This window comes from Rosa rugosa, chromosome 4, assembly GCF_958449725.1.
Source record: "Rosa rugosa chromosome 4, drRosRugo1.1, whole genome shotgun sequence".
Lineage (NCBI taxonomy): Eukaryota > Viridiplantae > Streptophyta > Magnoliopsida > Rosales > Rosaceae > Rosa > Rosa rugosa.
The window spans coordinates 9,359,588-9,373,708 of NC_084823.1; the positions used below are offsets into that span (position 1 = coordinate 9,359,588).

The 14,121-nt window shown below is 40.4% G+C and overlaps 2 protein-coding genes across 2 annotated transcripts; one reads left to right on the top strand and one right to left on the bottom strand.

Moving 5' to 3' along the window:
- Nucleotides 1–2,742: 2,742 nt before the first annotated feature.
- Nucleotides 2,743–3,279, bottom strand: LOC133744290 (uncharacterized). The gene has a single exon (XM_062172426.1). The coding sequence runs from the start codon at nucleotides 3,277–3,279 to the stop codon at nucleotides 2,743–2,745; it is 537 nt and encodes a 178-aa protein (XP_062028410.1).
- Nucleotides 3,280–9,029: 5,750 nt separating this feature from the next.
- LOC133744291 (uncharacterized) lies at nucleotides 9,030–10,277 on the top strand. Its single transcript, XM_062172427.1, has one exon. It carries the CDS (start codon nucleotides 9,030–9,032, stop codon nucleotides 10,275–10,277), a length of 1,248 nt encoding a protein of 415 aa, XP_062028411.1.
- The last annotated feature ends 3,844 nt before the right edge of the window (nucleotides 10,278–14,121 follow it).

Below are 14,121 nucleotides of genomic sequence, written 5' to 3' on the forward strand. Positions count from 1 at the left end.
CAAGCAGAGCCACACAAGTATCAGATCATTATATCACCAGAGGTTCAGCCTGTTTTTGATGTCGAACCAGTCAATCACATTTCTCCTACAGAACAGATGACAAGAGCTGAGTTCATCAAGCCAATTTTAGACGAGATATCAGGGCAGGACTCAGAATCTATTGGCCTCTATTGTTATGTGGTTAGGACGAAGAGAAAGGAGAGAATACAAAAAACACATCATATTTTCTGGTGGGACGAGGTGAAAGAGCAAAGGCAGAGGGCGAAAATGACCAAAATCATAGCACAGGAAAAGAAAAAAGGACAGACAGCTGAACAGAAGCCACAGGAGGAAGTGATACATGATTTGACGAAAAAAACGAAATTGAAGTGATAGATTGGCAAAACCGACAACTGTACAAGCTACTTGACAGCCCAACTAAAAGAAAATTAGAGAAGTACTGGAACAAGGCAGAACAAAGGTAATGTTTCATGTTACAGCTCAGAAGATAGTGACTTAACTTGCCATGTAGTTGTCTGAGTCACTGGCCAAGTCACTGTCCAGATCATGGCAATTGCCATGTAGCTGGCCTAGTCATTGTCCAGATCATAGGCAAGTGAAAAGTAGCTGGCTAAGTCACTGGTCAAGTCACTGTCCAGATAATGGCAATTGCCATATAGCTGGCCAAGTCACTGTCCAGATCATTGGCAAGTGAAAAGTAACTGGCTAAGTCACAGGACTAACAACGTTCTATGTTATGCAGCGTATTATTCTGGGAGGGAAAAGAGGCTGGAAGCGAAATCACAAGGGCAGATGTCAAAATGTTCATAAGCGATCAATCAATAGCAAACAACTGGATTGATTGCTATGGGGAAATGTTGAAGGATGAACTGCAAAACGAAAGTTCACAAAGTTTGGGAAGATCTGCTTTTATGCATAGGATGTGTTGGGTAAGTATGACGAGCACTTTCTATAAACATTGAATCCTTATCTCTCATTCTTTGTTTATTTATAACTCGTTCTATGTATTTCTATCTTTCTTTTTTTAAATAGTATTCGACAATACATTTAACTGTGAGAAACCTCCATCAATACTTGTGTGAGCCGCTGTTCCAAAACATGGGAAAATGCAGCATGCTTTTCTTCCCAATTACCCATAATGAAGAATTTCACCACACGCTCTTGGTCTTTGACAAGGACATACCGCAATGGCTGCATTTTGATTCAATGAAACCAAGAAGAGCAGGAACAGGGGAGTGCTTTAAAAGTATAAAAAAAATTGGTAACAAACTTCTTACTGACCATGTAACTTACCATGTAACTATCACTCACTAATCTGTTAAAAAATACAGGTCGAAATGGTCGAGCTGTGGATGAGAGCAGTGAAAGATCAAGCAGATGATATGCTGCAGCAAGGCTGCAGAATGAAATTTGACAAGAGTCAAAGCACTCACACAAAATTAAAGATGGTTGAAAGTATTTTGAGCGATAACGAGATAATTAAGAACAATAAGGTGGATAAAGGAAAATTATGATGGTGGAAGGATCCCTTTGAACCATACTAGAATCTGCCCCCAACAAGACCAAGGATCGTAAGTCTATATTCAAAAATTTAAAATGATAACTTTACTGTTACTAAGTTGGTCAAAATCATTAACTTGAAATTTTTAATTGTCAACAGATTAGATTGCGGACCTTTTGTAATGTATTACATGGACAGAATGGCAAAAGAGGAGATGATGCCAAACAAAGTCACCAAAGCTCAGATGATGAAGTTCAAAGCTCAAATATTCAAAAAATTTGCAGAACATAAGCAGAGCTGGAACTCAGCAAATTAAGAATTTTAGAAATTTGTTTGTTTAGTTCAGAATTTCAGAAATTTGTTGTTTAGTTCAGACTATGACTTGTATGGATCTTTTTATTCAAGATTAACGCATCTTCTGAATTCATAGGGCAAGTCACTGACTATGTAAATATGAAGGCCGCATATAATTGAAAGTGTCATTGTTAAATTCACTACTGCCCATTATGTAACTGCTTAAGTCACTGGCCAAGTAAAACGAAAATTGAATGTCATTGGCCAAGTCACTAGGCAAGTTACTGTAAAACTCAAGTAACTGACCAAGTCACTGATAATGTAGTTGACCATGTAACTGACCATGTAACTTACAATGTATGTAACTGACCATGTAACTGAACATGTAACTAAGCATGTAGCTGAATATGTAACTGGACAAAAAACATTAAAACTATAAGTCACTAGAGAAGTCACAGCCAAAATGATATTTCTATTTCAGTTTGCAGCGTGCCGCTGCACCGCAAAGGCAGCGTTCCGCTGCCAATTAACAAACCAAAGTTGTTGTAGCTACTTCATTTTTTAATTTTCATTAATATTTGCAGCGTGTTGCTGCACCGCTGCCAATGACCAAATCTATATGCAGTGATCCAACTACAAGTCATTGAACAAGTCACTGCCAAGATAACTAAAAACTAATGTCAATGGACATGTCAATTAGTTTACAAATGGTTATGTCACTGTACATGTAACTATTAAAAACCTGTAGACACAAAGAATACTGAAGGATTTATAAAAGAAGAAAGCAGATACACTGTCTCATAGTCAAAAAAAAATTCCAATGAGTAAGCACTTCTTATCATTTATTGAAAAAAATGAAAAATCAAAACAAAATTTCAAACTGTATTGGAGTCACTTGCTATGTCACTTGCCATGTCACTGTTAAAGGGATGTAGGTAGAATTGAACCTATATCGGAGCTGTACAACTCTTTCTGTTGTGACCATCACATTTTCCACACCTACCACACTTGATCACCCTGGTTTTCTCGCTCCTTTTTCTGAACCTCTTCTTTCTAGGCCTTCCCGGTGGTCTTCTAGTCAAAGGCGGCTGCAAGATCACCGCATCTCTACCAAAATCATGCACTTGCTTCGAAATAGAGGGAAGAGGATTAATTGGGAAAGAATAAGTTTCTCGATATTTCTCCACCTTGTACAGCTCATTGACATACAAATACGGGGAAGAACCATGTTGTTGGATCACTACAAGGGCATGGGAACATGGGAAGCCATACAGCTGCCATTCTCCACACGAACAAAAGCGAGTTTCCAAATTTACCATGCTATTGTACTTCTGGCAGTGAACTTCATACACATAGGTATCAGATCTGCTCACTCTCCAATGCCTTCCGACTTCCAAATTATCCTTCAGCTTCTTTTCAATCACCGGGCACAACTCAGACAACCATTCATGAGCATCCTGCTTCCGAGCAGCAATTGAAGCCATGGACTTCACTCTAATGCCATCATTAATATCAAGAATAGGAAGACTCTTCAAATGCAACACTCAATTATTGAAAGACTCAGCCAAATTATTTGTCATTTCACCAAATCTTTCGCCATTAAAGTAAGCCATACACCAGTTCTCCTTGGGAAGATCCTCCAGAAATTGAGCAACTTTGTCACCGCCTTCACTCCTCAAGATTTCCAGGTTGAACTCATACATCTCCGGTGTTCGAGAATAAGCACAACACATAAACAAGTAAGGAATCCGATCCTTAAGGTAAGAACCAGCTGGAAATTTGTCAGAAAGGTTAGCCATCAGATGTCTAAAACAAAACCCATGTGGATTATTGGGAAACACTCTAGGGAAAGCACTAACAAGCCCAACATGACGATCAGAAATGAACGTCACCCTCCTCATAGGGTGTTTTGCAAACTCTTCAGCCAAAAACTCAAGAAAAAATCTCCAATTACTCTCATTTTCAGAATCCACAATAGCATAAGCAACTGGATACAAGCCTGAACAGAAAAACAAAATGATGTCACTGTCATGTAACTGTTAATGTCACTGACCATGTCGCTGACATAACTGCATATTACTTGACAGTGACATGGCCAGAGACATGTCATTCAAATCACAGAACACTTAGGTCATTGGACATGTAACTGTCAATGAACATGTAAGTGACCATGTCAGTAGCTATGTAACTAACCATGTCACTTACATTACAAAAAAAAAACATAACATGGCAGGAAATAGAAAACAAAAAAAATAAAAAACTACAAATAATGAAGGAGATTCAACCTTGATTGGCATCCTTTGCCGATGCAGCAATAATCTGCCCCTTGTACTTGTTGGTAATGAATGTAGCATCAATGAAAAGAATAGGTCTACAAGATTGAAAACCCTTCATCCATGCACCATAAGTCACAAACATACGCTGAAACCTGTGTGTTTCTCGATGAAACTCAACCACTATCCTAGAGTCGGGGTTTGACTTCATAACAGACTCACTGAACCAAAGTAGCTGAGCATAAGACTCAGCTTCATCACCATGTAGGGCTGTTTTTGCCAACTCCGTACCATACCAAACTGTACGATAAGCAACATCCAAACCATAATCACTCTTGATCTCATCAGCTATATCAATTGGCTTTTTGTTTGGATTGGCACGAATCTTATCAAGCACAATAGACTTGACAACCTTGGATCCCATCATCTTACTCTTCTGCAAACGAATCACACCATGACAAGTGTGAACATTAACCAACCTTTTAATCATAAAGAAACCATTAGCCCTGCATAAATGAGCCTTCACAAGCCAATTGCAGCCTTGAGAATGTTTCTTAGAACACTGAGCAATAACACGAACCTTGTCATTTCTAACAAACTCATATGAAAAGCCAATTTCTATGGCATACTTACGCAGCTTATCCCTAAACTCAACAACCCCACCCTCAAACTTTTGGCCTTCAGAATGAATATAACTCTCCCAACCTTTCGTCATATAACTCTTCGGTGCCTCTGCCCTATAACACCCCAAATAATCATTCTCCTCAAGCATGGTACTAGAATCCTCACACACTGTATTACTCACCACACTTTCACTAATAGAAGGCAAATCAGTCACAAACACTTCAACAAAATCAGAATTGTAACGAATCAAATTCCTAAAAATCATTCTCATATCAACTTCACTCTCTAGAAAACATGAAGTAGAATCCGGAGGAATAATGTACCTCAACATGAAATTGCCTTGAATCAAATCCGGAAAACGAGAGCGTATGGAATTGCATAGGTCAACAAACGACCAATTATGCAACAATGGAACTGTCACTGCTTCACCAGAATAAATAAACTTGACAACATAGCTAGTATCCATAACAACTTCACAAGAATAAAACAAATCACTATCCATGTCACTACTAAGGAAATCAACAGAATCAACACAAACAAGTCACTGCCAAAGTAACTGTTAATGCCTGAACAGAATAACAATATTATAAATGTAACTGACCATGTCACTACTAAGGAATCAACAGAATTATCACTGTCAAAGTCACTATTAATGCCTGAACAGAAGAACAACATCATACTCGCAAAATAAATGATAATTCCTGAACAAAACAGCAGTATTAAAAATGTAACTGGCCATGTCACTGATAAAAAAATCACAGTATAGAACAAATATAGTACAGCAATAGCACAAAACATCATCAATAATTCAACATAGCACTGAGTCGACGAAGGAGAAGAAAACAGTAATCCAAAACGAACAATTCAACAATTTAACACAAACAACAAAAATACACTGCAAAATCCAAAACGAACAAATTCACAGAGAGAAGGCTTACCGATCAAATCAGAGAAAACCAGAGAGAGGAAGAAATAGAGAGACTGTAACTAAGCACTGAGTCAACGAAGAAGAAGAACACAATAACGTGATCAAGACGAACACCGACGAAGCCAGAGATCCAGAAAAAGAGAAAAGAGCTGAGGAAGCTCCAAAACCACTTTCAGATCGTCACAGAGGCACAAAGAGAAATCGGAAGCTTCCGACGGAGAGGGCGGCGAAGAAAGAATCTCGGAAAGAGATCTCCGATCAAATCGAATCGGAAGCTTTCTGATCAAAGGAGAGAGAAAATTTGAGCTCCCCGATTTTGAAATGGAAGGTTATAAAGGTTTATTACCTTAGGGGCAGAATCAGAATGATAAAAATTAAAAACTGACATTTTTTAACATGACGTCATTATTCATAAGGACTAAACTAATATTAATAACAATTTACAATGGACCTTCTTATCAAGTGGGAAACTAGGTGACCTTATGTTACGTCCCGAACCCAAATTCACCCGTTTACTGGTCATTTGGACGGTAAACGACAACTACTTTCACTTTGACTGTCGTTTCAGCACTTTTAGTGGCCCTAAAAGTTGACTTTTTGTTCGGGTCAAAATTTGAGGAAATGTTCTTCATGAAAGTTGTAGGGGATGTTAAACCGAGCGCGTGCATATGTGGTTCGTAAAAATCGGAGCTCATATGCGAAAGTTATAGGCGAAAAAGAAAAGTTACTGTTCATGGTAATTAATATATATATGGAAGTTACTGTTGGTAGATTTCCATTTTCGGAAATTCTACCTAGCTAGCTCGGTAACTCTCTCCTCTTCTTCCCCGACTCTTCCTCCCCTTCGGCCCGTTCTTCTTCCTTCCGATTTCTTCCTCCTCCGGCCGACCCACGACGAAATCCGGCCACCCCCAAGCTCGGTTTCTTCCCCTTGTCACGTCTGTGGAGGTATTTTACGACGATTTGGCCGGAGAAGCTCGATTTGGAGCGGAGGAAGCTACGGTGGCAGTTAGCTATTTTTGCCGATCTCCGGCGATTCCGGCCACCTCCGGTCACCATCTTGCCGTCGAAGCTTGGGTTTTCCACGAAGATCATTTCCCCTAAGGCCTTGCATTCCAATTTGCTGTGTGGAGGCCGAATCGACGAAGAACATCTTTGGGTCCGAAGCAATTTTCTGGGCAAACTTCATCAGCTTAATCCGAGCTCTTAAAGGTAAAATTGTGAGATGTTGTAGTTGAATGAATGGTTAGGCTTGTTGAGTAGGTGGTGCTACCAAAATTTGGTGGCCATCGGAGGTGGTGGCCGCCGGCACGTGGGCCCCACTCGCCGCCACTGTGGGTGGCGCGTGGTGGCGCGTAGGGCTGACATTTAATTCCAATTTTTAGCCCATTAAATCCTATAATTTGAGTAGAGCTTGTTTATGAAGTTTGGTAATTTTTGGAGGAGTTTGGAATTGTTTGTGAATTTTGAAAGTGTGGAGTTTCGGTTGTTGATTTGTGGGAATCCGGCCTTCGGATTTCCCTTATTCCGTCATGGAATACCTTAATCGACGGATTGATATAAATGGTGAAGTTTGGCTTGAAGTCGAAAGGAGTTGGAGTTGCTAGTTTACGTGGGGTTTTCGGGATTCATTATAGAATCGTATTGTTTTATCGAATTGTTGTTTACGGAATACAATTGTGTACAGGACGAGATACTGACTCATCGCTCGACGAGGATCCTTACGCTTGGATACCACGCTAGCCGTATACTGTGAGTGGACTTTTGTTTTCAAATAAGTGATGCATGCATTTATTTATTAAAGTATGCTTTATTTAATTAACATATTATTTTCCGAGCATATGAATTGATTTTGGAATTTGATTTCGATTTATCTCGTGGATTTGCTTTCAATAATGATTTTCACGAAGTAATTATGATTTATACCGGTTGTGAATTTCGGTTATTAATTTGTTATGCTCGGATTCGAATTTATAATTGATGTTGAATTTCGACGAATTATTTTTCCGAGGTGATTTCCGGAATTAATTATATTTTCTATTCGTTGTTTTGAGATTTCTGGAATATTTTTCGAAATGGGATTTCGATGGAATTATATTTCTTGTTATTTATCGACTTTCGATTTTGGCATTGGGAATGCCTTATTGTTAATCTAGTTATTCTTTTAGCGTGTGGGACACGCTGTTGCTTTATACGACTTTTACGAGAATTTCCGGGTACGGTTGGGAATCGTACCCGTGTTTTCTTTATTCGTGGGACATGGGGAAGCCTTATAGATTTACTGGATTTTAATGGTTTTTACCCGCCATACCTGGGTCGTCATATTTATTGCTAGCTAGCCTATTAGTACTCCTCCCTGCTTACTATGTGTTTGTGGGTGAGTAAGAGCAGAGCATGGGATGCTCCAGAGTGTGGGACACTCCGACCCGAGCCTGGGAGGCTCCCTTCTCGTATGGTGATAACTTCTTCCCCATACTTTTTCGTGACTTGACTAGCGGGGCTAGTCCGTTATTTTCGTAACCAGCGGGGCTGGTGTGTTTTCACAAGAATTTTGGATTTCGATGTTATTGTAACCAGCGGGGCTGGTGTGTTTTTACGAGAATCTTGGATTGTTGATAAATGTGTTTTTCTTAAATGTTGCATGCATCGGGTTTTTTTTAAAAGGAATAAATGTGGAAAAGCACAAAACCCACTTTTCTTTACAATTATTTATTTATTTATTTTGTCCACTCACGCTAACGTTTTATGTGCTTTTCCCCTAGGCCCTTCGGTTTCAAATGCCCAGTTTGCAGAGTAGCTGGTTCGGCATAGTAGGATTCGGGGCATAGCATCTGCTGCTGTTGTTTTCATATTGTAGGTTAATCGTTGAACCTACTTGTATTATGAATTCTTAATCTTCTTTAGATTGCTCTGATAACCTGTGGGACAATTGTTGTAAAGTTTGGGTGTTGCCCCTGTGTATGTTGAAATGTTCGGTTTTTAGTTGTAAATTGTGGAGTTGTTGGATTTTGGGGAGCAGGGTGGCTCCAGGAGATTATGGATGATTTGTTAGAAGTGTGATTGTAATTCTACAGGTTTTGGGTAGTCCATTTTAGGGGTGACTCTGCCAAATTTTTGGTAGAGTTATTCCTAAGGTGGGCCCCACAGGGCCACCTCGGATTTCAGGGTGAAATTCGGGGCAGGTCCTGTCAACTTGGTATCAGAGCATTAGGTTGTTAGGTCCTGTAGACTTCTTTCCTTCCTACTACTCTATATGCTTAATGGCGCCTAGTACCTCCCGAGTGATGGCCCGACCGCGGCGGATCCCCATCATATACTCTTCGGTGCTAGTGTGTTCATTACGTATATAAAGTAGATAGGTTAATGTCCTAATCCTTGAGCTTTGTTATCCTTCTCTTCTTCAGGTGCTATGCCTCCTAGACGCCGAAACCGCAGGGAGACTACTCCCGCTTCAGGAGATGGGAATGCTCCTGAAGGACTAGCGAACGCCTTGGGGCATATTTTCCAGCAGCTGACTGCAGCGCTTCCTGGTTCCAGAACCGATTTTACCATGGAGCGAGCGAGGAAGCATGGAGCGTATAGTTTCTCCCATGCTCCTGATGCTATGGATGCTCAGAATTGGCTGAACAAGATGGAGAGGGTTTTTACTCAGATTAATTGTCCGGAGGACCGGAAAGTGGGCTTGGCAGTAGACTTTCTCGATGGTGTGGCTTTTGACTGGTGGAATATGACCAGCAGGGATTTAGAGAATGATGGCCCAATCACTTGGGAACAGTTTAAGGAACATTTTACTGAGCGGTATTATGGTACAGCTATCCGTGACAGGATGAAGTATGAGTTCTTACATTTAGAGAAAGGGGACAAGACTGTGACGGAGTTTGAGCAGCGGTTCACCCAGCTAGCCCAGTTTGTGCCTGATCTGGTTGGCACTGAGAGAGAGCGGATCTATAGGTTTGTTGATGGATTGGGGGGTAAGTATCGTGAGCAGTTGATAGGAGTGCCATTCAATACTTACTCTGAGGTAGTTAATGCTGCTCTACGACTTGAGACCATGTATTTGTCCGGTGTTCGACCTCGAGATGCGGGTGGCCCTAGCCAGGGTCCATCCAAGAGAGCTGCTTCTACTTCTGGTTCAGGATCTTCTGGAGGTGGTAGACGTGTTAGCTCGGATTCAGTCACCCTATCTGATTTTGGAGGACTTAATATGGGAGATGGTCAGTCTGAGTGGCAGTTCAGTGACGGCACTAGTCAGTACGGTGGTACCTCAGAGGGATTCCATACTTGGAGGGATCTTCCCCAGCGTTGGACGAGGGATGTGACGTGCTATCAGTGTGGACAGCAGGGTCATTATAGGAGGGATTGCCCTACTTTGACTCAGGATGTTACTCTAGACGTTGGTCAGGGTTCTAGTTACGCATCAGGAGGTTCATCTAGCGGCACTCACACTAGTTCTGTCAGGGGCGGCACTCCCACTAGTTCTGTCAGGGGCGGTACTCAACGAGGTAGTGGCCGCCGTGGACGTCTAGCAACTCAGACGAGACTTCATGCCATGTTTCAGCAGGAAGATCACGTTCCTCCAGATACTACCGATGGTACAAAATTCTTTCCCTTGTATTATTTTCTTATATTGTTTCACCGGGGAACGCGTAACCAATAGAGTTGGTTTAGTTAAGCGTTTTATTGTTCGTGTGAATTTCGAGGATGAAATTTTATAAGGAGGGGAGATTGTTACGTCCCGAACCCAAATTCACTCGTTTACTGGTCATTTGGACGGTAAACGACAACTACTTTCACTTTGACTGTCGTTTCAGCACTTTTAGTGGCCCTAAAAGTTGACTTTTTGTTCGGGTCAAAATTTGAGGAAATGTTCTTCATGAAAGTTGTAGGGTATGTTAAACCGAGCGCGTGCATATGTGGTTCGTAAAAATCGGAGCTCATATGCGAAAGTTATAGGCGAAAAAGAAAAGTTACTGTTCATGGTAATTAATATATATATGGAAGTTACTGTTGGTAGATTTCCATTTTCGGAAATTCTACCTAGCTAGCTCGGTAACTCTCTCCTCTTCTTCCCCGACTCTTCCTCCCCTTCGGCCCGTTCTTCTTCCTTCCGATTTCTTCCTCCTCCGGCCGACCCACGACGAAATCCGGCCACCCCCAAGCTCGGTTTCTTCCCCTTGTCACGTCTGTGGAGGTATTTTACGACGATTTGGCCGGAGAAGCTCGATTTGGAGCGGAGGAAGCTACGGTGGCAGTTAGCTATTTTTGCCGATCTCCGGTCACCATCTTGTCGTCGAAGCTTGGGTTTTCCACGAAGATCATTTCCCCTAAGGCCTTGCATTCCAATTTGCTGTGTGGAGGCCGAATCGACGAAGAACATCTTTGGGTCCGAAGCAATTTTCTGGGCAAACTTCATCAGCTTAATCCGAGCTCTTAAAGGTAAAATTGTGAGATGTTGTAGTTGAATGAATGGTTAGGCTTGTTGAGTAGGTGGTGCTACCAAAATTTGGTGGCCATCGGAGGTGGTGGCCGCCGGCACGTGGGCCCCACTCGCCGCCACTGTGGGTGGCGCGTGGTGGCGCGTAGGGCTGACATTTAATTCCAATTTTTAGCCCATTAAATCCTATAATTTGAGTAGAGCTTGTTTATGAAGTTTGGTAATTTTTGGAGGAGTTTGGAATTGTTTGTGAATTTTGAAAGTGTGGAGTTTCGGTTGTTGATTTGTGGGAATCCGGCCTTCGGATTTCCCTTATTCCGTCATGGAATACCTTAATCGACGGATTGATATAAATGGTGAAGTTTGGCTTGAAGTCGAAAGGAGTTGGAGTTGCTAGTTTACGTGGGGTTTTCGGGATTCATTATAGAATCGTATTGTTTTATCGAATTGTTGTTTACGGAATACAATTGTGTACAGGACGAGATACTGACTCATCGCTCGACGAGGATCCTTACGCTTGGATACCACGCTAGCCGTATACTGTGAGTGGACTTTTGTTTTCAAATAAGTGATGCATGCATTTATTTATTAAAGTATGCTTTATTTAATTAACATATTATTTTCCGAGCATATGAATTGATTTTGGAATTTGATTTCGATTTATCTCGTGGATTTGCTTTCAATAATGATTTTCACGAAGTAATTATGATTTATACCGGTTGTGAATTTCGGTTATTAATTTGTTATGCTCGGATTCGAATTTATAATTGATGTTGAATTTCGACGAATTATTTTTCCGAGGTGATTTCCGGAATTAATTATATTTTCTATTCGTTGTTTTGAGATTTCTGGAATATTTTTCGAAATGGGATTTCGATGGAATTATATTTCTTGTTATTTATCGACTTTCGATTTTGGCATTGGGAATGCCTTATTGTTAATCTAGTTATTCTTTTAGCGTGTGGGACACGCTGTTGCTTTATACGACTTTTACGAGAATTTCCGGGTACGGTTGGGAATCGTACCCGTGTTTTCTTTATTCGTGGGACATGGGGAAGCCTTATAGATTTACTGGATTTTAATGGTTTTTACCCGCCATACCTGGGTCGTCATATTTATTGCTAGCTAGCCTATTAGTACTCCTCCCTGCTTACTATGTGTTTGTGGGTGAGTAAGAGCAGAGCATGGGATGCTCCAGAGTGTGGGACACTCCGACCCGAGCCTGGGAGGCTCCCTTCTCGTATGGTGATAACTTCTTCCCCATACTTTTTCGTGACTTGACTAGCGGGGCTAGTCCGTTATTTTCGTAACCAGCGGGGCTGGTGTGTTTTTACGAGAATCTTGGATTGTTGATAAATGTGTTTTTCTTAAATGTTGCATGCATCGGGTTTTTTTTAAAAGGAATAAATGTGGAAAAGCACAAAACCCACTTTTCTTTACAATTATTTATTTATTTATTTTGTCCACTCACGCTAACGTTTTATGTGCTTTTCCCCTGGGCCCTTCGGTTTCAAATGCCCAGTTTGCAGAGTAGCTGGTTCGGCATAGTAGGATTCGGGGCATAGCATCTGCTGCTGTTGTTTTCATATTGTAGGTTAATCGTTGAACCTACTTGTATTATGAATTCTTAATCTTCTTTAGATTGCTCTGATAACCTGTGGGACAATTGTTGTAAAGTTTGGGTGTTGCCCCTGTGTATGTTGAAATGTTCGGTTTTTAGTTGTAAATTGTGGAGTTGTTGGATTTTGGGGAGCAGGGTGGCTCCAGGAGATTATGGATGATTTGTTAGAAGTGTGATTGTAATTCTACAGGTTTTGGGTAGTCCATTTTAGGGGTGACTCTGCCAAATTTTTGGTAGAGTTATTCCTAAGGTGGGCCCCACAGGGCCACCTCGGATTTCAGGGTGAAATTCGGGGCAGGTCCTGTCACCTTATTATCATTTCACTCTCTAAAGTGACATTTTCCATCATTTCCCTTTAAAAAAAAAACAAAATTATAAATAATAATAATAATAATAATAATAATAATAATAATAAGCGAAGAAACAGAAAAAAAAAAAAAAAAAAAAAAAAAAAAAAAAAAGAAGGAAAAAACAGAATTTTTTTATTTTTTATAATTTGGAGCTCAAAATTACCATTTTACCCCTTTAGTGGGGCCCACATAACAGATTTAACAGCCAATTTGGACGGAAGTCCAAAAATTGGACACGGCTGATGAATTTGGAGAGTACAAGAGTGTTACTAATTAAATTGAAACTAGAGGGACTAACATGATGATGACCCCTAATCTCAAGGGGGTAAACTGAAATTAGTCCTATAAAATTTGACTAAAGAATCAAGAAAAGAGTAAATGTGACAAAAGGAAATTACAGTTGGAACGTTGGCAAAATCCAGATTGGTGGTTGATTGCTCATCTTCACTATGGTCGAAGCGTGAGTGGTTTGGACCGGTAAAAACATTTTACTTTCAACTTTATACACACCAAAATCAGTAGGTCCGTCTGCCCCAAGTTTAATACGTATAGGATTAGAATCATGCATGAAGTATATGCAACCCGGAAGACATCCTAGAAAACTTGCAGCCAACACAGAAAATGAAGAGTTATCACCGAGGAAGAGTGCAATATCACCTAATGTGTTTTTCTTGGTCCACTTACGGTTATCAAAATTTAATTGATAAACTTTGAATTTTTCTGTTGTAATATTTTGAACCATCAACAATTCTTTCTCATCTCTGTATACTAAATATTTCTTGATGTAGCGATCTGGTAGAATACCGCGTGCAACCAATTCTAGATCAGAATTTCTACTTGGTTCAACCTCAAAAGACAAAAGTTTGCAACTGTTTTGCACACCATAAAATTTATTTTCAAGAAAAATAACTTCCTCAAATCCACGATCGACCACGTATGCTTCCATGCATCAATATAAGTCCATGTTGTGTCCTTACCAAGTCTAATAAAAGCAATTTGGTAAAGTGCCTTAGTTATGACGACAACAATGCAGTCGTTTTCATGTAATATTGGATCTGCTAGCTGAAATTGTAGCCTGGCAGACACAATACTCATG